This window comes from Varroa jacobsoni, unplaced genomic scaffold, assembly GCF_002532875.2.
Source record: "Varroa jacobsoni isolate VJ856 unplaced genomic scaffold, vjacob_1.0 contig00794, whole genome shotgun sequence".
NCBI classification, from domain to species: domain Eukaryota; kingdom Metazoa; phylum Arthropoda; class Arachnida; order Mesostigmata; family Varroidae; genus Varroa; species Varroa jacobsoni.
In genome coordinates, this window is record NW_019214526.1 from 44,480 (window position 1) to 67,540 (window position 23,061).

General features: G+C 41.9%; 1 protein-coding gene and 1 long non-coding RNA gene across 4 annotated transcripts in view; one reads left to right on the forward strand and one right to left on the reverse strand.

Moving 5' to 3' along the window:
- LOC111271611 (pyridoxal phosphate homeostasis protein) overlaps positions 1–23,061 on the forward strand; it is an 84,728-nt gene that overhangs the window by 34,834 nt on the left and 26,833 nt on the right. The window contains exon 1 of one of the 3 annotated variants that reach the window (XM_022852543.2): positions 18,435–18,480. The exons of the other annotated variants lie outside the window; for them this stretch is intronic. Coding sequence (XP_022708278.1) covers positions 18,457–18,480 — 24 coding nt within the window. The 5' untranslated portion in view covers positions 18,435–18,456. Of the gene's footprint in view, positions 1–18,434; positions 18,481–23,061 lie in introns of those variants that run through there. 3 annotated transcript variants of the gene reach the window in all.
- On the reverse strand, positions 11,494–14,050 carry LOC147751978 (uncharacterized). Its single transcript, XR_015315392.1, has 2 exons — positions 13,236–14,050; positions 11,494–13,040 (listed from the first exon to the last, which is right to left on the reverse strand). It is a non-coding gene; the product is annotated as an uncharacterized LOC147751978 (long non-coding RNA).

Below are 23,061 nucleotides of genomic sequence, written 5' to 3' on the forward strand. Positions count from 1 at the left end.
TAGAAAAAGGGGGTAAAAACGACGAGACTTTGCTGTTACAGAAGTAATAGACACTATTATCACAACGATGGTTGTCATTTTTCTACCACAGGAAGACGGTGTTATGCGTCGTAATAAATTGGCTCGACTTACCCACCTGCCGTACTGCTTCGTGTCTGCCTCTACCCTACCATTGTCGTCTGTTTTTTGTTGAATTCGACATATGAATTATATTCAAATGATTACATTATACTCCATACATCTTAACCCATCATTGAGACTCGCACGGACGTTTACATCCATTCACTCGGATTTATTCGAAGCCATCCTACAATATAGGTACTAATTGAAATAAGCGTTAAGGCACCACGGTTTACTTCAGTATATACCAGTATAACAAACATATTACGTCATGCGTTCTATACACCCCACAACAATTGAACAACTTTAGTGATCTGGATAGTCAGGTGCCATTACATACGCATTGCGGTGTCCTTCGTTGTGCCTGCCGATGGTCCAATCGACAGGGGCACTGCTAAATGGCAGAAGGGAAGCAATAACGTGCAAAAGTTACTATTTGATATTGCAGCTGTCTATAGTGTGAGTGGTGTGTTTTTGGCATAGCGTTGACTGAACCTGAGTTTGGTTGCCCCTCGTGACCCGGCTCCTCATTAGATCATAACTATTGGGGTATATATACGGTCCGTCAGATGCAGCTGTGCAGCATGTATACCAACTGTTCTCTGCGGTAAGGACATCCCGATGCATCCCTAAACAACAGCTTCAGCCGCTAACGCAGAGGCGAAGCAAGGTCGAACCGCTAGGAAAGAGAAGTTAGCTATGTAACACTTTTACTTATACACTATCACGCAAGTACCATTGCGGGCCACACAGCAGCAGTGCACGCAATGCCGCCGACAACGACTCATTGTCCGTTCTGATACAGCCGTTGTTGTGAACGTTGTAGAGGGCGAAACACAGCGGCCGTCAAAATACCTATCGCGTGAATACGTTACGGATCTATTAGAGAATGTGCTTGAGTCAGAGAATGGGGAATTAGGTATAAAACGTAGCGAAAAGCAACAATAGCCAATTGACCGCAGATGAAAAAAGAACTAAGTAAGTTGTGCGGCAAAAAAAGCAAAGTAAAATCAAGTAAAAGGAGAACAGTGCGTGGCCGGGGTGACAAGGATCAATAGTAAGGATAAGTGGCGAGTTAGATCGATCAAAAAGTATGACGCTAAAATCTGGCAGCAATACTGCCAGTTAATGCGGGGGTAGTGGCAAGGACAGAAAAAATAGCTACAGATAAAGACAGATAAACGTTAAAAAAGGTCAGAAGACTCAAACGCTGACGAGAAGGGCCAATCGGCGAAGGTTTACGTCAGAAAACTGGTTCAGCGGGAACGATGGCACATATAGGGACCAGCAATGATTTTACGCTGGAAAAACTTTATAGCAACTGGGTTCGTTTCGGCGGCATTGCAAAACTTGATGTTATATTTTTGGCCTGCCTACTGATTAGGCCATTTGATCGTTATTTAGAGTTGTTCTTAAGTAATCGTTCGAACTCTCATTCCGTTCCAAGTGACAGCTTTAACTCTGTGTTCAGCAGTATTTCTACCCGCTACTTTTGGACGTGCAGATTTTTATCAGCTCAGAAAGGCCTAATTATTAAAATTCAGCACAAAATACTCGATTAATTTTTAAGTGTTTGACAGTTAGTGTTATGGTGTTCAAATGTATCATTACCGGTGACTTTTGACGGTCCATCGGCAGTAAGAGAAACGCAGTAACAACTCAATCAAGTAACAAACGTCACTCACATCTAAAAAATATGCTAGATGGATTCACAAACGACCAGTCAGAGTCACAGCATCGATACGGTAGCTAACAGTAAATATGGCTTCTATCACTCCGTTTGGAGCTGTGCACAAGGAGACCCAAATATCATGCCTTGACAGACCCATATGCGTGCAAGCGATGTGTGAGGATCAGTATTGAATCTGTCCCGAACGGTACGGTTCTTCTATTATATCTAAGTTGTCAATCATACGTACTTTACGGAACCGATTAATTCTATGTAGATGGATTAGCATTGCTAAGCACCAAATAGCTGCAATCTTCACGTAAAAAGCTACTATCGTTACTACGGTTTCATTTGCTATCAATATCATTTCGCACTTCGTTGAACAATAGATTAAACAAGTAATATCTCAGTTGGTCCTTTTCGTAGCCCAATCCATGGTACTGAGAACTGGTGCTAGAAAAATTACTTAATGAAGATTACTCATATATCGATCGAGGATTAAATACGAAATTCAGAATGGCTAAAATAGTGCACCATTGTAATCATCTGGTACTGCACCATATTTATTTTGAGTTGATATTCTGTAACCTATACGTACTCTAAATGATATCCTGCTATCTGTTTACTTGATGATTTTTACCGTACACAATCGAACTCCATGAAGTTTATTGGGCAGACACTGATAGAAATAAGATCGAATGCGTATTTTATCATATTTACCCAGCACCATAACCCATATAAGAGACACAGTCTTCGTATTTGTATCAGGCTGATGAGTTGTTCTAGACAGAAAATAGCTTCAAGCGCGTTTCTCGCTATGCCTTCTTGGCCACATAGTCTTTCACTGCTCAAAACCGCGCCGGTCCGTCGGTAACAAGGACACCTGCAGCAGCGACGGCGAGCCGTCCGAGTTGCTCAAAACGTATTACGCCTTTTTAAAGAAGGTCATTCCCTTCTTAATCCGCTGCTCCACTGCTCTCGTGATTGCCATGTATAATAGGCATGTTGTAGGCGCTTCGATTGTTGCCGTCGTGACGCTGGACTTACTTCATCACAAGGAGGCGGCGGTGGCGGCCATAGCGACCGTTAAAAGCAGACAAAGCATCTATGCTGTGACACCGTTACGTAACAGTTTCATAATCGGTAAAATCCAGCAGTAGCCAGACGTCAGTCGATAGCTAGTGTAACAGTTGGACAACTAGCTAGCCCTGAATTTACGTGTTCTGTAGACTCATACGCATTGAAAATATAAGGCTATTCCTAAATATTTGTTCTAGCTTATCTATCGGCAATATGGCGCTTAGTCGTGTCTCGGTGCGATAGATTCTCCATCGTTTCATACCGATAATGCTTGGGATTTCGATGTTACTACAGTAAGTTACACATGAAACTAGTCTATTAGATCAATAGATTGAGAATTGTTTTTATAGCCATACACTTTCTTTAAATCAAATTGTTCGCCTATATCTAGAAAAAAAAATATTGACGGTATGGCTGAGAACAGCCAACAACCCAGCAGCTAGTAGTCTTTTTCTATGGATCGCTGTTTTTTTTAGCTTCGTGAACATCATCGAGGCCGTATGGTGCCCCAATGGTATGATTAACCGCCCCACAGTAATAGTAGCTTTCGAGCTTAACTTCAACAGTGGCTAACGTAGTCGACAGTGTTTCTGATGTCCGCTGACCTGCCACAACAGTGTGTTGAGTTTTGCTGCCAGGGGAGGGGGGGGTGGTGGCTATACGCAGCCCGAAACAACGATAGACTTTGCTATGGATTGGTTTGGCAGTTTCGTCTGCTGAAATTTCTGTCCTTCCGCAACCGCGTTTGGCGCTGATGTCGTTGTTGTGCAATGGAACATGACGTGTCTAGACGGAACACCGAAGAATCCCCCGAAGTCACGAATTTTGGCGCTGTCTAAGCCGCACGGTAATCACTGTCGGTCCGTTTATTTGGATGAGATTCAGTGACTCTTTTAGTGGCTGTAGTATTCATTTTACTGGCGCTAGTAGGTTAATTGATAGTGGCTATGGCAGACCTCCGAATGAGGAAACACCCCCAGACTCTCAGATATCGAGGGAGATCGAGAAAGTTAGTTGTCGGAGAAACAAATGAACGTGTAAAGTGAACGAGGTCCACCAGCTGATACGAAAGGTGAAATGGTTTACCAATTCGCCTAGTTGTGACGTTAGGGTAGATCTACAATGTAAAAGGCGTCGCGTTAGCAGCGATGCCGGCAAAAAGGTGACGCTAGTTTGTTGCGTCGTCCTTCTTGGCCTTTCGCCAGTTACTAACAGCAACGGCAAGTCGCATGACCAGCGGGCGAGAAGGACACAGCCGATAAGATCATTTGACTGAAGGGAAGAAACAAACAGAAGAAATCAAATATATAGATAGAGTCAGACACAAGTAGATGTTGTCCTACCGCTATACCATGAGAGTGTCATGGACCGTTTGTATATGTGTTGATGTGCGGACGAACGTCCACATATGACGATTGTAATGTGATTGGGTTTTGTATGGAAAGAAATTACGGAAAAATATTTTGCAAAAGAAAAACAATATTTTGCACTGAGGACCAAATGGAATGACGTCTTTGTTTAAACGAGAGAAATGGGTGGAATTGTACTTTTTTTTGGACGGCTGTAATAACAATGCTTAATAATGTATGCTGGTAAATTATATGGTCGTATTGGCACCAAACAATTTTGTGTCGATAAGGTTTTTTTACTTCGTATTCCTTGTGATACTTAATTTACCTGTTTGGCATGGATAGTAAATGTCCGCACAGTCTGCAATTACATGCACTGTCTCATCGATTAACGGCCATTCTGCTTTTGCAAACAAACGGTTCCATTGTTTTTCTTTTTTTTTTTTTTTTTTTTGTATGTTTCAGTGATTAACATACGCATGTTTTTATTGGTATTATTCGATATACACACAACAATGATGGTTTTATAGTTGGATGCTAACCATGAACCCCATTGGCTAACCTTAGCTAATCTTAAAGCTAGCATTTACTTACATCGTTAGTTAAACTATCGATCGGAAACAACTAGCCGCTTGTTAGGTTTGGATTTTTCAGACATAGGTCGATAAGGTTTTGTGATAGAATTCTGTGAAAGGATTTGCCAAATTTGTTTAACACAAAGAATTGTCTTATTATGTTTTTCGCTCATTTTTCGGTAGTTTCTTCGTTGCGATGGTGGCTAGGAACCGAGTTCAACCAGAAGGCAGGCAGGCAGGCAACTTTCAGTGTACCTTAACGAGTGCTCGTGAACCTTTTTAATGCTGTGATAAATATAAATTTCATTGGATTCGTTTTTTCCATATCGCGCTCAAAGCCTACGAGAAACGAGTGATTAGTATGAAAGTGATACGACGCAATTGCATAGAATATTTTAGTTAAAATTGTTTGATAGTTATTTAGAACCCGAATCAGATAATAGCTTTTTTTTTATATCTCCCTTGAAGAAACTTGGGAATGAACGCTTAACTTGCCTCTAATCAAAAACTTTCTACCGTCCAGTGTGGTTTATACGAAAGGAATCAACGTGCCAGACTGGAAGTGACAGCTTAAAACATCGTCGCGGTGTTCTTTTTCTTTGTCAAAAATTCTATTCTATCTATCTATAAGACAGCGCACTATTCTAGCAGGTCAAATGCGTACAGGAAGGCCGACCCTGTTTATTAAAGCGTTCAACAATAACGAATTATTGTAGATTCTTTTTTAACGCAAAAACGTCTACGAGGGGTAATACGACTAGTAAGAGAATGGACGTAATATCAATAATTTATTTATGTTTGAGTTACCTCAAGTTAGGTAAAAAAAAAAAAAAAAAGATTCGCGTCACATGCAGTGTTGTATGTTAGTAAACAAAAAAAATATACTTCTTATGTTATATATGTACATGTCTTTTGAAAAATTAGACCGTAGCACCTTTCCGACAAAACTGGTGCTTTCAAAAATTATCTTAGTAGAAAGCTAAGCGTTATTAAAATATCATCCTCACCGATAAGTCTTATAAGGTACGATTCCTTTCGAGTTTTTTGAAATGTAGAATCTTCTTCTACTAGAGGAAATTCACCATCATTGTCAGCATTGCAACGATCACTGAAGCAGTAAGAGCGTACGGCTATCAGAGACATGAAAAATCAACATCTTATATTGCAGGATTCTTGCTCAGACACGGACAAGTTCCTGGACGAATAAATGGCAGATGAGTCTTAGCATCAATCGTCTAATGGTCGAGACACATTCGACTATTGACCTTTTTTTTTGTTCTTCCCTCAGGGATAAAGAAGAAGCCTAATCAGAGCATGTATGCATACGCTTCGTGCTATCAACACGACCTAGGTCGACCTTGTTTGGGTCCGGCAACTGTTCATCAGCGGAACATACAAAGACCTTATGTCTGGAAACTGATACAGCCAACTTTATATCTAAATGGTCTGGATCGCGTGTCATGTCTGATGAGACAGGAAGCACCCTGTCTTTACATTTCTGTATCTCTACTGCTGTTTTACGGATGGTAGTTTCGTGCATGTTATGGCCGGTGGCATCTAGTACTATCTATGGCCTACACCCAGGTGTCGTGAGAGATGTGAACGGGTGATTTAGAAACGAGTGTCTGATGTGTTCGAAAGTTTAGGCCTTTTGAAGTTTACAATTGTCGAGAGGATTCGTTCCATCTAATAAAGCATTAGATAGGCGCTAGAAGGTGTTGGAAGAGCCGTTTCCATACTATCGGAAGGAGTCTATTGAAATTGATGCACCAGCTCAATCGGCATTTCTACTTCGAAATTTACAAAGCAATTGTTTATTCAACAAAATTGTCAATTTTAAAGTAAAAAAAAAAATTAACTAAGCAGCTTTTCTAACTGCACCCTCTTTGACAATGAACTTTTTGTTACATTTAGAAAACCTAACAGTGTACTGAAACGTCTCGTTCTTTTCTAAAATTGTAAGCAATTTTATGTTCGGAACACCGTTACACAGGAGGCTGACCAGTTAAATTTTTTTTTATTTAATTATTATAATATTAATAGATTTAATCAAATTTGAAAAAGATAAAACTGTTACAAGCTATGGAGTTTGGTTATGTCAGGTAGCTGTTATCCCGTATTTCCAATGTCGTTTAGCGATACCATTATGTTAAACATCGGGTTTTTTCATACAAACGACGAGCAGAATTACTATCACCAGATATTATACATGTTACACAAATGCCTCAAACCGAAAACGGCGAATAGTTCATTCGTATACAACGCAGCTCTACAACGTAATACTCGGGGATTATAAAACGTCATCTAAGGATAATTAAAATACAGCAAAGTATAGTACTGCAGAGCAGATCTCATATGCCCAATCATTTATTTCGGCCTTTGATAAGTCAATGTCCATTCACGCCTCTCCCGCACCCGTGCCAAACGCAGCTCACGATTTTGTAAACAAACTCTGGATTTAATGACCGCATTCGAATCATATATCTGTCAGTCGTTGTTCTGCTCAAACGAACTCAATTGTTTTCCGTATATAATACTTCTACATGCATGGCAATAGCCCCATTGTCGACTTGCGAAACTTCACAAACAAACGTGGAGTTTAGTCGTAGGCATTTGTTTGCACGCGACAAGATCGCTGTGGATACCGCCGCCCCTATCACGACGCCGACCACCGTCGCTGGCGTCAGTCGCATATACCAAGCTTATCCAATAACTAAAACAGTTACTCTTTGGTTGTACATAATACAATTCTATACAACAACTCTTTCCAGTTCACCGCACACTTGCTGCCTCCGCCCTCAAGGGCAAACAGACCGAGGCAATTGCCGGTAATGTTGGTAGCCCCGGATGGCGGCGGGTATGTGAGCGTGTCTACAAAGTAGGGATGTGGAGAAGTCTCGCCTGTTACGTGCACCCGGCTGTGTTCGATACAACGAGAGCGAGGGAGGCGATCGCGTGAAAGAGGTAGAGAAATAAATAGATTGAGCGAGATCTAAAGGAAGCTTAAGTGCTCCTTGACGTAATACAATGTTCTACATTGTGTCCTGGCAGCGATCATTCCCTTGGCGAGCCGCTGGGCCCTGCCCAACAGTTCTGCCACGCTCATCCTGCAACCGGCACCAAAGCTGAGCTTCCAAACACCCCTTGTACCCCCTCTCCCCTTTACGCCTCGATCCGCCTACATCGGATTACTCCGCCGTTGTCACGCATGTGACGATCAATTATGCTGATGCGACAGGAGTGAGTAAGGTGGCATATGCACAGAAAATGTTGCAACTGAAAGCGATGTTTCAGCTCATGATTCATTTTGACTGGATACTGCCTACGGTTCTTATATTACGTTTATAAATAGGTAGCTTGCGTCAACACATCGAATGTAACCGTTTTCCTGCTACCGGCCAGGACAGTGTCATTGTTGCGCTGGTGCCTAATGAGGATGAGAAGTTTTATGGATTGTCGCAGGCCTTTCTGGGCATTCATTTTAGGCTAGATTCGGGGGGCTTAGGTAAAAAGAGAATGAGTAAAACCTTCATTATAGTTACTATTGGTTATTTCGAGTATTGTAGCTATATTTATGATTACTATAGCAAGAAGAAGCCCTATAACCCGTGTGGACCGTCCATGAATGTACTAAATGTCCCTCGTATGTCAATTTTCACCTCATACGAACAGGGATAGTGCCAGCTGATGTCTTTGGCTCAGTTAACGTGGAGTGAAGCTGTGGGTAATGTTGGGATAAATATCGAAATGAATCACACGACAAAGACGAATGGAACCAGATAGATGAACGGTATGTAGCTATATATGTAGGATGCAATGCGATCAAAATACGAGCACACGAATCTGTGAGATTGGATGTATGGAGATTGTAACTTCGGCAAAATATGCCTAACACAAGTTACAAATGGCTTGATGGCCAGAAGGGCAAGTTCGTTGGGAATGTGCAAGAAGTATGACATGGTACAGAATGAGCTTTTGATTAAAATGCACAGCAGATATATGACCAGTAGAGAGCTCTGCTTTGTTCTCCGCGACAAAGTGAGTTATCCGGGTTAGCGCAAACAAATTGGACCTTTGAACGGCCCTATGTGTACTGAAATGGTTCGTGGATTCTATTTAGGAATTTGATGCATACTCTGGCAGCCGCAGGCCGACAGAGTGAAACTCATCTGGGACTAAAGCTCTTGAAGATTCCGTTAGGTGGGGATTTCACTTATACAACCTCTCTTATGGGCGTCTTATTTTGACTAGAGAAACGGAAAGGAAGCATCGCGCAGGAAAATCAGACAGCCAAAATAAAATTGCCAATTGGGGTCCCTAGCGCTAATCGGTATTGAAAAACCGTAGACGTTTTTAAGCGGTTATTTAATTACGATGTCACGGAAGAAACCCGAAGTAGCATCCATTGAAAGGTTTAACTAGCTTCTACTTTGATAGTTCTTTGTAGGAGCGATAGATTAATTAGGAACTTGAAGCGTCCATTAGTTCTCAGCTTGAGCGAGAAGTGAACTTATTTATTCTGGGAATCATATCGCGCGGCATCACTGGATAAATCTACCATGTATACCTTGGAGGCGTTCGTGTGTGCTTTGATATTGGAACCTTTGACATATGTTTGGACCGAAGACATGTTTTAAGCGAGTTGAAACAATCGTATTGACGGGTTGTGCGAGCCGCGTAACACAGCTAGGATGAAGTAGTTTCGCGTGGGGGCGGGTCACACGCATTGATTTTCGAGTAAGACTTACCGATGCAAAAGTTCGAATCATGTTTGGCACTGGTCAATAACTTAATCAGATTTCAACGATTTTGTTTCAAGTTACTTTGATCAGACTAAAAAAAGTAAAGACAGACAAGATAGAATCATTTGTCTGTGCCCATTTTCAATTAAAGTAAGTCAGCAAGGAGTCTGTGTCCAGCGCAATGCTTCTATTCTCCTCTAGTTTGAGCTTTTCGTGGAAAGCGTTACCTATATATTTTGAAGACAGGAGTTCGGAAAAGGCTGAAGTTCCACTGAGGGGATACATTGAAAGCGTAACATCGATCATTGCAACCGACGGTTAACGGTAAATCGTTAGACTTGACATTTTAATGACCCAGACGTAAGTGCACTACCTCTGAAAATATCGTTAAAAAAAAGTTGGTCCCGTAAATAGCTCGTGAGAGATGAGCAGGAGCTAGGCCGTTTGAACTTGCCGACTCGGTTTCTCTCGAAATGTGTCCCTACAATGAGCAGTGGTAGAAGAAAGGCCTGAAATAAATCGTGCTGATTCATTGATCATATGCGGGACACACAGGATCTTTCTGCACGACGTTGCAGGCACTATCGTTGTAGAATAGTTATTCTTCTTCGTTCATTTGAATTAGTATCTGGATAAGTAAGTAACACGTTGAGTATACCTATTTGCGGCATGTGCATTCAATGTGTCCTATATTGTAAAGTTTCATTGAACTTTTACTGAGTGTTAAATTTCTCTATCAGATATAAATAAAGAGTGAATCGTTCGGGATCTCTGCCTAATCATTTCATTGTAGAGCTCACTCAATAAAGTCAACATTTTGCCTCTTTGAGCGTTCCGAACACCCCGCGGTTAAAAAGTATACCTGGTTCCGGCCTTCGGTCCCACCCGGCATTAAAGGCGGCACGCTAAGCCAAACGTGTTAGGAGCCGTAAAAATGTATTCCAAGTCTGCATTAGGCGCCTAAGTAAACGGTAAAGTGAACCATATATATATATATATATATATATATATATATATATAGCGGGGGAACGGGGGCGCAACCCACCTTTGCGAATTATTTCGACTAAAGTCTCTGGAAGCTTTTCCCCTGCATTCGCCATCTTATTTATTATAGAAAAATGTTTTTTCGGCTTCGCTAGATTTTGGCTTCTATTATTATTAGCTGCGCAGAGCTAAAAATAATTTTCGCAATTCTTCCGTTTCCGGAAATAATCATATTAAGTCTGGCTAAATCTATTCGACAAGGCGACAGAATTTACCGACAATTCTAAAGGGAACACCTTTTTTAGAAAGGGAGAGTATGTCTTGTAAAACTGGAACCGTGTTTGGACTCCTCTGCGGAGCTCAGCGAACGATTGGTTTGAAATGATTTTAACGTTAACTGGAGTTAGAGTATTGTGACTTCCTTTGAAGGTGTCACCTATTAGGGTAACTAGTTACTGTTTCGTGCGAATACTATACACGTATGCAAGTTTACTTAGCTAAACAATCAGCGTGCTTTGTACATACTCAAGTATCGTCATAATAAGCATTTTCATACGCGGCAAAGCTTAACGCCATAATGGACCTTGTACGACTCTTGTGACGCATGTTGCCTATTAAGACTAAACTTAAACGGAAAATATTGTTAAGTAGTTTATACCGCGAAAACGATGTACGTAAATAGAAACAACAGGTAAAACCCCTTCGATATATGATCTTCCGGATGGAATATAGTTATTAATAGTGGTGCGGGTCACTTTATAAAACATGTAACGAACACAGACTTTAATATTAACTCTCTCAAATAATTACTCCAAAATGCTTCAAAGTTATTCAAGTACTCACGAAAAAAGCAATTTCAGTTTTAGGAACAGTTCTGTCCTTCTACAGAGGACAAAACGCAAAATCTGGGTTGCGACTTAGACTCAGGACATTCATCAGATTTTTACAGATGTGATAGAGAGTGATACCTAGAATTAAACTTGATTTTATTCAACCATACATTTATTGTTGGTTATGCTGTTATATCTTAGATTTCGCTAACGTTGAATCACGCCATTACCGTCAATCCTTTCGATTCGACGCAGGAGAGACAGGTTTTTAATTGAACCTTCTACGACCGATTGGCCACGTAGCGAATACGCATTTTCGATGTCCGGACGTAGAACGGATGGTCAGATGACTCACGCTCCATACAGCACATACATTTGTATTAAGCCAAATCAATATGATCTACAAAAGATTATATCGCCTTAACATTAATTTTTTTATCACGGTCTCACTCAGCTTATCTGCTGGCTATTTGTTATTCCCGAATACGGCCACCACCTGTACGGCATACGTTACAATTATAGATAACAGAATTCTGGCGTTAGGCCAGCCTTGAAATAAAGTGGTAACACGTTTATATTCCCAGGCCATCTCATTCCACTCCGGGTCACAAACACGAATCCCACATACGCTAGCATACATGAGCTGACGATCATCTCTTTATGGCCGGCCCTGCTACTGTGTGGGTTTCTTGCGAGTTCACGTTCTTCTCTTTTCTGCTTTGCCCTTTATTCGACGTCCGATTGAGTCTCGATGTGTTTCGACCGCAAGCAGTCATTGTACGTGCTCCACAACGCAAGCATATCCACTACGCTACGTGTACGAAGGGAAGCGGCTTGCTCGCGATGACTATATGAACGATATGTCGGCTATTGGTAATCGTTCCGCCTTCATTGGCGATCAGTATCGTGAGCCGGTTGGAGAGTAAGAACGTCCTTGTCAAGCCAAGCTGCAGCCTTGCCCAACAGCAACAGCAGCAGAAGAGGCTCGAAGTCTTTCAGGCTGAAACTCGATAGAATGGTTTTTTCTCTTTTTATAGTCGCTCTAACAAATTTTTATGTATTGCGTGCCTTAGCCAGCAGCCGTAACAGTTAATGTTATGATAGAATAATCCCTCAGAGGGTATATCCTGGAACACCTGATGGCGGCGTTAAGCTGGTAATAGGGTGTTAACATTTCTCTCTATTAGGAGATTTGCGTTATTTACTGAATGGTCGTGCAGAGCGAAGGCGTTTGTCCTGGCTCTTTATCTGTCTCAACGACCCTGTGGGTCGTTGAGGCATATAAGAAGAATTAAACGGGACTGTGCCTTTTGAAATATAATAGGCTTGGTCTCTTGAATCTTCTTGACGCGTTAACATGTCTGTCTTAAATGTATGAAACAATTTTAAATGGATTTGAATCGTATACGGCCTTGTTGGTATGGTTTTAATTTTAGGTGACATATTACATCACTCGAGGTATCTAGTAGCATATGCGCTTCATCCTGTCAGTGTATACGACCAATGACAAAACTTTTTACTTTCGGCGGAATCTACCGTGAAGTCTTGACACTTTCATTATGTTCCGTTTTTATCGGCTTTTCGTGTCTAGCTGGCGGTATGAGCTGATGCTTATATGATGATCGTGGTGGCTACGATATGAAATCAAGAAGCATAACGCTCTTTGCAAGGCTATCCACTGTCGCCATTTCCTGAAACAAGCCGACATTGTGCGACCGCTACTTTTTGCGGAAATACTGTTGATTTTATTACAATTTACTGATTATAGAGAACCTACCTTTTCAGTAGCCTATGATCGATCGTTTCGATATATATATTTCGATAGATGGCTACCTTCTTACTAAATTTAGTCAGTCTTTCAATAACAAACTAAACAGTCAACAAACCTCAATATACGCGCACAACATTTACTTCGAGCGAATTGTTGTTCAATTTTAAGTGACAATTCCACTTTTTAGTCCTTCGTATGCTTCAGACTTAGCAGCCTTTTTTAGAGAGCAACTTTGCGCGTGCCGTTGTTTTAGTCGAGCCTTGCCTCTAGTGTCGGATGTGAGTGCTAAGTATTTCTGTCAGGTTTGTTTGTTCAATGGTCCTATGTCGGGAGAAGGAGTTCTGGATGGGGCTTGGCCTGTGCTAGCCTGTCTGTTCTTCCTACGCCGTCGAGATGTGACACAATGTCTCATTTTCTTTGGCTTTGGCTCCTCTTCCCCCGCCATAGGGATAAGTGGAGGTAGTATTTTTGCTCAACCTCTCATAGATCACTTTTTTATACCGGTGACTCTCATTTGCTATGGTTAGCGGTGCCTAACTCGGCGCCTTGCCTCGTCCAGCGCATAGCCCCTATTTGACTAGCGCTGCAGGTCTTCGCAGGATTTGACAGTTCATGTCTCCTTTTTCGACAGTCAGTGCCCTCAAGTTCTATGGCGGCGCTACTGGAAGAACCGCTGTAGCTGCTACTAGCCCTGAACAGCTGCGAGCAGCTGTTAGAAGCGGGCTAATGCCTTGCTTTGTTCTGCCCAAACGTCGCGAGATATCAGGACATCCGGCGGTGGTTAAGGCGGACTGACGGTGGCTTCCAAAAACCAACTAACAGTCAGATGGATGGATGAAAGAACGAACCAACAATATAAGAGACCTTGGCAGAACAGAACGTTCTGCTGCTATTCGCGAAATCTTCTGTGCGTCAGTCTGCGCCAGCTGCGTCGTTTTTTATTGCAAAACGCATTCGGGCGAGGCAATTCCTTAGAGTACTGCATTCGGTGCGCCGCTGGTAGTGACTGGGGTGTTCATGGTTCGTTCGACATTCACTCGAGAAATAACGACCCAGAGACAGAGTAAGTCAAAGTTCCGTTTTCTTCTTGAGAACTTCATGATGCCAGCGTCATGTTTCGTTCGACATTCACTCGAGAAATAACGACCCAGAGACAGAGTAAGTCAAAGTTCCGTTTTCTTCTTGAGAACTTCATGATGCCAGCGTCATGTCACGGGTCGAAACGGGTAAAAACAATGCAGGCCTAAGTCAAATTTGATCGCAATCACTGCACCAAATTGCACAGCTACATCGCTGCTAACACATCGACACTAGCGAAATGTACGATCATGTAATAGACGCGATAGGGGTGCAGATGAAATAAAAACTGCGATCATGCCACGGCTTTTGGCTGGTCCACTAGCCACCCAACGTTCGTCGGCCAAATGAGATTTTGCAATTATCAGTTTGACCGCTACGTATAGCGCAGCGTCTCTGCTGTCTTTCGCTGTTTTTTTTGCGCTCTCTTTAGAGCTTTCGAATTCTGGGACTGGGCTACTGGGAGGTGGAAGGCAGATAGGTCCACTTTTGTGAAGGCTTTCCCTGTTGCACTTTGCTATTTATTATCGACTTCGGCGTTGCCGTCGGTTGGTCGGTCCGGCGGACGCTGCCTTTATAATACGGACGCTCCGTAGAGTACTTTCTGTCTTCTACTCTGTTCACTTAGTGTGTACACGTCGTGGTGCCAGTGACAGCTAATAACGACAACTCGAGAGAAGGTTGTCTAGATAATAAAAGGATGGTAGCGGCTGGAGGCCATAACGTGACTCGACTCTCCTGCACACGCTCTTATCCGTGAACCCGTTCTCCTTAACTATATATATATGTATATAAGTATAAGTGACAGCCGGAATGCGTTCGAAATCTTAATAGTAATATCTATTTGGTTTTTGTTTAACATATACCTTTACAAATGATGACTCTTCTATAGTGGGCTTAGGTCTAAAATATATGTACGTATCATTTATTAGCCTCTAACCTAAAAAAGAACAAGACGTTTTATTTTTTATTGAAACATTTGGAAAAATCTCTAATATTTAAGAGAAAAGAAATAGCGAACTTCCAGCTGGAAGTTCGCTATTCCTTTTCTCTAGGAAAGAACCTCTGGAAACGTAGGTAACTGACAATTGTATTGAACATTTCCAAAACAAAAATAGTTTTTCTGCTCATTCTAGAAACAAACTATGGAGTTTCCCTATAAAAACCTATAAAATATTTTCTAATTCTAACCTAGCCACTGAATTCACATACTGGCTGTGATTGTTCTAGATATGGAAAAAATATGAGGAAATGTTGGCTCAGTAAGCTCCTTTTCTAAATAGTTTTGTCTTTGCCAACCTCACCGTGATAGATGTTCAAGCACACGTAACAGCTTATGTGCCGCCGTCAACACCGCTCAACGCCTTAGGTGTGATATAGAGAAATTTTGAATAATAGGCATCAACAACCTCCTAGCAAAAAGTATAAATAGCCAAAACCAAACAAAAGGGCGTATTACGCCTTCGTCCAGATGAGCAGACGATGCTGAAAGCTGTGATATGATGATAAAAAATTCGAAAATAATGCGTCAATTGACCCGGACCACTGTGTTACCCTGGTTTTGCTGTTTGCTACAAACCTGACTATATGTGATAGGCTATCCGTTATTATTCCTTGTACCCTTATATCGTGACGCCATTCGGTTAAAAATGCGTTGTCAATAAAGAACCTTGAGCCCAGAGGGTGGCAGCGATACCTTCTGGAAGAATGATTCGGAAGACATTGAGGCTATGCTGTCTGTATATGGCAGAAACAATTCCTTCTAGAACTTAATAATGCTGTAAAGAACGTACGTTTTATTTTTGTCAGCAAAAATTGTATAATGACCCATGATTTCACTGCTAAACATTGTTTCATAAATGGAGAACAAACAATCAGAAGAATCTAATGGCATAAAATCTAAGCCTGGGTTTGAACTGTAGAAAGCACACGCCCGTTCACGAATTGTAGAGGAGTCTAACCTTACGTTAAGGATTCCAAGTGATCCTAGAGTTATGTGATGCAACGATCAAATAGTAAAGGAACAAGAAACAATTACTCTAAACAAACAATAGTGTGCTTTTAATCGACAACTACGCTCAAGCCAATACCTTCATGTTGATCGTAGATCATAGTTTTAACATCCTGTTTTGCTGACACTGAATTTTCCTGACGAACGGCAAAAAATTGATTGCTACATAGCTTGTTAATATGATCCGATTTAGGTTATTGACGTAAACAAGAAGGAAATATTTTATTATATAAACTGCGATTTTCCTAAAGTTAACTATTAAAGTAAAGTTAACTGTTCTGTACTCGCAGATACGGTCGAATATTAACAAACAATGGACAGTGTGCATGTGTGACTAGCCCCAGAATGATATTCTTCGTTTGGGTAAATAGTAGTTTTATTAGGCATGGTATTCGCTTATAGAAATGCATATATCAGGAAAGTTGTCTGGGCCTACTTTATTTTTTTATATATTTATATACTTTCGACATCATTAATATAATCCCGAAAACAATAACTTAAGCTCGATAAGCTCGATTTCCACAATCTTAAGTGAAATTCGACAATTAGAAAAATGTTGGTGAACACAAAATTTCAAAATGACCGATGCAACAGATTTGCAAGCTAAACGCTACGATTGCAGCCATCCCCGCGCTGTGTTCTTCTCGAAGGAGTCCCTAACAGTGACCTTGTCCTATTGAAGGTATTGTCAGGGTATTTCCGGTGTAAAATAGGACTGAACATTTTAACTTTTTGTGACCAAAGCTAACGTCGTATGCCACTAATAATTAAACTATCAGCGGAAAAGTATTCACCAATATTTCGCTTCATCATCAAGAATCTAGCCGACTGGCACATTCACAAGCCTTCGTTCAATTTATATTTATCAGTGTTTGGGTACTTGGCCTTAAACCATAATGGTCTTAGCAGAGGAAAGCCAATTCCTGGGGAACCATTCGATATTATTGGTCAATAATTGCAAAACCCCGATGTTCTGTTTCTCGTAACTCTGTTTGTTTTATTTTCAAGTTCTTATCTTTTTTGATCATATAGACCATGCAGTTCTAAGCTAGATGATGGACGTACTGAAGCCGATTCATGAACTGAGGATTGGCATAATACCTACTTGACTGTAAGAGCTCTGGCTATGAGGATCAAAAAAGCGTTCGGTAGAACTGCGTTTTCCACAACAGATTTCCTCAGGGTCCCCTAGTTCTTTCGAAGCGCGTTCACGCTATTGTAGATTGGTAAAACGAGTAGTAAATGTATTATTTCGTTAACTAATATCGCACTGCCAGGGTAAAGCAATTGTAAAGAAAGACTGGCTTCAAAGAGGTGGGAAGATCTAATCATGTGTGAAGAACCTAACGAGGTTCAACGTGAAATAAACCAAAAATAATTTACATTAACACTGTTAATACCCTTTGTGTCTGGTCCTTGGTCTGTCGGGTTTCCTGTCACATGATTATATTATTCGTGTTAGATTCCTTTTAAAATGAAGACAGTTCCAATTTAAGTTTATCTCTGGATGCATTTTATCAACGATATGCAAATATTTGACATTTCCGTCTGAGAGGATTAGTTAACTCAATGATTTGCACACAGTACGATAAAATTCAGCCATCCGAGGCGGCGGCTATCGTTATTGTAAACCATTTCCTTGTTTACATCATGACTCCCATATACATGAACAGAACCGCGCTAACTGTGCTCCCTTTTTTATCTTCTTCTTTGATTCACATAATCTTTTTCATTAATGCAGCCCTTTCGTCTTGTATTGAATTGTACATGTAGTCACAATTTCGAGACCTTGACAGCTTCTTACGTATGTACAGCTGAGGAAACACGCGGAAAAAACAACGACTACAGGCACCATAAAGGTCCGGCCCTTTCTTTCGTCATTGGCCATCTGCTTCTTTCTCGAGATTTTAGCATGTGTTGTTCTGAACTCCCTTCGGAAGGAGCTCAACAAAAGCGGCTACGTCAGCGCACAGAAGAGCGACTGCTTTGCGAATCGTCTCCTGTACGAAAAGACCCGCTGGGCACTCGACTCTCCTCAACGATGAATATGAACCCGCAGGCATACATAGTCTATGTGTATGCTCTACGAGCTTGTACTGAATTTCTGCATGTTTCTCGTGTTTTTCTTACACTACCTTCGTGTGCCGTCCATGCGTGGACATTAATCAAGAAGAAAGAAATCCTGCTTGCACAATGAGTGCACATTTGTACACAGGAACAGACACACGCCGGCTAAGAAAAGGAAAACATGGAAGTAGCCTCGACGAGCAAGGTAACGCGTGAACGAACGAGATTAATGAGACTGTAGGGGTTGAGCATTATATTCTATTCCCTTTCGTTTTTCCGTTTCTCACTTCTCTTCTTCTGCGTGAGTGTATTGAGAACATTTTGTGTAAAAGTAGGTACAGTCCCTCATCTCCCCACTGGGTTTGAATTCCCCTCACTATCTTCCGGACCTCCCGTTACTCAACCCTCCTTTTTTCCATGTACCCCTCTCTTTTTTTCCGTTTCTTCCTCCTGTCTTAGTAACCCGATACGATCGCAAAACTACAACTGGAGCCATGCGCTAGTTCGAGCTGCGGCGTTTGTGCGTCTCTGCTGGCTCGCGTGTGTGAAAGGGGTGCTATGAGTTTGTATGCCTGCGTGAGTGAATGTGTGCTCATGATGTGGCAATCTCCTTCATGGTGCCTCAACTATGGCACCGTAGTCCGCCGCAACCGACGGTAGTCTGCGATAGCCGCGGCGTTGCCTCGGCGTATGGCAACGTTGTATTCACTTCCGCGAGTCGCTTGCAACGTACGCCCTTGCCCCGTCTTCTCCCTCTCATGTGTTGTAACATCGGGCCGTTCATGCTCAGACCGAACAGACCGCTGTACCGCTGGAGCGTAAGCTGGTATCATCAACTTTGCGAACGCCTCCCGTCTCCTCGCTTTTTACCCCACCTTGCCCCCGTGGAACGTTGGCTAAGTCTGTGGCCTCGACGTTTTTGCCTGCGCCGCCTTGCTCCTTTTGGCAGCTAGGCCAGCAAAAGAGGCAGGTGATCGTTGCCTGCAAAGACTCTCTACCGTTTTTTTTCCATAGTGTTGTAGTATTTTGCAGCGAAAGGTGAGTGGCCGATCGACGAAGCAGGCTACTGCGGATGAAATTTTACCCCTGCCACCTGCCCCACACGCATAGTGTAATTCTAGTCGAGTAAATAGTGGCGGTACCTCCCTACAGCCAACTGTGCACCAACATTCGAACGTTGTCCATCTGCTGTATTGAGTTTAAAATGGGCCACTTATATACTCGCGGGTCCACAGATATATTTCTTTGTGGGCTTGAACTGTTCCGTTTGGAGAAGTATACACATTAGACCTGTGACAACATAAATGAAACCACGAAGAAGAAAAATGATATCAGCGAAGGCCAAATTGGTATAGTTATCGATATTGGTTCCTAAAGAACACTTGACATGATACAAAAGATTACCCAATTTTGCACTTCGTACGTATAAATTATAACGTAATAGAGGAAATAGTTAATCGCATTAAAAGGAACACGTTACTTACTCCAGTCAACTGACGAGCAAGTGAAGCAGATCGGCATTAAGAGACACGAATATTTACCAAAGTATTAAAAGGTTTATTTAGCGAAATTGATCTGCGTAATAGTTCACACACGCTTCACGCTACTCCTTTAGCCGGCCTTGTGTTTTGCTTGCCGTTCACCGTCCGTCAACGTGGTACCCTGTAAAGCTGACGACGCAGGAAGGTCCTGCGAAAACAAACAAATATCTTTGCATAAGAATTCCTTCGTCTTTCAGAAACTTTTTGAGATAAAAGCGGAGCTAGCCCACATGAAATGGACTGTTTATGAGTCACAGAAAATAAATGTAAAATAATTAAATTTTAGTTGAGGTTTGATTACAGTCCCTGATAGTTATTTCAGTAATGGCTTAAGTATTCTGCTTGTAATTGTTAATTGCATATTTCTCTGTTATCTTAGTTTGTCGTAGGCTTCGCTTAGGTCGATTTGGAAACTCTTTTTACAGAGTTAGGGTTGCTCAATTAAAGCAGATGAAATAGAATAGATAGAGCTTTTTTCTGTCCTGGTTATAAAGTTTCCAGTCCGTTCTCAACTATCCATTTCGTGGGCCTTAACACTCCACTTGGCAGGCTCGGTTTTCTGTTTCGTAGGCCTCATAACTGCTACATTATTGTCTACGCCAATTTTAATACGATTTCAATATATTTTTAATAGTAAGCTAAAACAAAATCTCCAAAACTTGACCCAACTTCTTGCCCGTAAATAATTCGCGATTTATTTATTCGTTCCTCAACGAATTCTACAAATGCGGTGTTTTTTATTTGAAAACGTATTTTTTTCCATTACATTACTTTTTTCAACGAACTTTTTTTAAGTTTAGTTAAAAAGTATGCGAATACTTTTACAGTTATTGTACGTTCGTGCGCTGTTTATCGTAAATCTTCGATAGGTTTAACCTATACGACCCCAACAGCCGTAACCAGCCAGCCAGCCAGCCAGCCAGCCAGCTCTTTTTCGCTTGCAGTTGTGCATTAGTGCCAAAATAACAATTTGGCTTAGCAAAAGGAAGGCTTATTATTGCATCAGTGGAGCAGTTTTCATCGACCGAGTTTTCGGCGGCGGGTAAAAACCTATTGTTTTGCGTGTCTTCGATCAGTGCTTCGAACTGGTTTTCAGCACAACGGCGACTCGCCTTATCGCTGTGATCGACTAAACAATACTAGAGACTCTGGCGTACATCGCTGACAGCAGGGCGTATTACTAGTCGTATGACAAGGAACAAATGGCCTAATAAATAAATGTGTCGGGTTTTTCGTCCGGTACTTACCGGCCGCTAAGCATTGCTCCATTGCACGGCTTGCTTCCATTAACATGAAACGGAAAATCTCTACGCCCGGCTTCCAACCTAGACCATTCCACGTGTTCTTAGGTTCAATAGGAACGCGCACTGTTACTGCACTATCTCACGAACGTAATTCAAAGCTGATTGTTATCTAATATGAGGAAAGAAGAAGTTTTTGTTTGCTATATGGGTCCCGTTTCACTGTTGTTTTGAGCTCTCGCTGGGGTCGGGACCTTTTCTAATGGATGGGTATATGCGGGCTGGCTGTCCATTAGAGATCGGTACGTTCGTGTGTTCCAAATGAATGGGTTGACGTTAGTGGCAAGTGCGGCTTTACGTCTTGCCTTCTTTAATGGCTAACTGTAAAAAACGTGTTTAGGGCCCATGCATTGTCGTTACTGGGTTTTTCGTAGACAGCTGTGGAAAAATGGCGTCATGGCTAGTCGCAGCAGACTAACAACGGTGTGTTGGACGGAGTCAGATATGATTAAAAGTGTAAAAAGCAGACACTATATTTCTCTCAGTCCTAGAGGGACGGATCAGAGCTGCTGCGCAATCTGCGCAAAAAAAAAACCCGGGTAGATTATTCATATTCAACCATTAGACAAGTATGTTGTCAACCATCGAAAAGTGTCTCGTCAATCTTTGTCTTGTACTTGTTTGAACAGCTATGCCAAATACAATTGATCACTTTGTCCTACTATCAACTACATGAATCATATTAAGAGGAATAGTTGCTATGGCCTGGACGTGGTATTTCGCTGGTTTTTGTTTCTATTGTAAATGAGCAATGTGGTTCCTCAGGCCGGGATTGCTTCTGTTTAAATGGCGCCATGAATAGTCGCATTACTAATGTCGATCGTCGTATCCAAGATCAAACAGATCAGTACATTTATGTTCGACCTTGGTTTTTAACAATACGATCGGCGGCTTTGTCATAGCGTAATAGTATACTTATCCATATTCTGTAAATTTCCTGTCTCTAAGGCGTAATTGCAAAAACAGAATATGAGTTTGTTATTAGATATAACATTACATTAAGAAACACTGTACTTTTTGCAGTAGCGAATTCGTTCGATAGATGCTTGCAGAGTTCCCAATTTCGATTTCAGAAACATTCGAACTTCATGTTCAGCGCCCCATTGAAACAGTGTTTCCGAGACCTGTCAGTTTTCTGACCCTTTTCAAGGTATTTTTTTGTCACTACTCGCTTCCATGGCCATCCATATTTTCTATCAACAAAAGCCAACAGATTCGCTCTGAACGTTTCTGTTTTCTAGAGGAATAGAGTGTTCTATTCTGAACCCTTACCTGCTGTGAACCGGTAATTTAGTTGCCAGTCGTTATTTTAGTAATAAGAGTAATGCAGCTGAAATTGTTTTCGGGGAACCTTCAACCGACCCCATTTTCCAGGACCTCATTCCCTCCATTTACCCGTGAAAAGGGGTACTCTAAGACCCGCTTCATTGTTCTGGCATGCTTTGCCAGTCTTCATATCCCAACAGGGACGGGACACAGAGCTGTCTTTTAGACCTGCACACATGTTCGTTCAAGGGTTGCACGGTTAGGGGATGATACCAAGGGCATTTCTTGCCGAAGGCATTTCTTTCTCCGAAAACACTTCGTGGGCCATGATGATGATTGCATCACTGCAACACCCCCGTCACCCGCAGCCTCCACCACTTCGATCGGGAGCGTTCGAGTCAGGAGGTTGCTAACAGGCCTGCGTGGCCCCAGCTTGATTTCACCACGTGCTCCCAGCAGCAGGGGCAAGGCAGTCGGGGCTTTGTCTCGGTCTTTCTACCGGACCAGAGTACTACTCGCAATTTATAGCCAGATACGGTCTGCAGCAGATAAAACTAGGGTAATACAATGTATAGGCTAGGGACGGAGGTGGAATAGGCAGATTGCCGAGGACGTTCAAGAGACGTTACAGGACTTGGTGTTTTTGGTTGTGAGCGGCGTCCAGCCGCCTGATCAAAT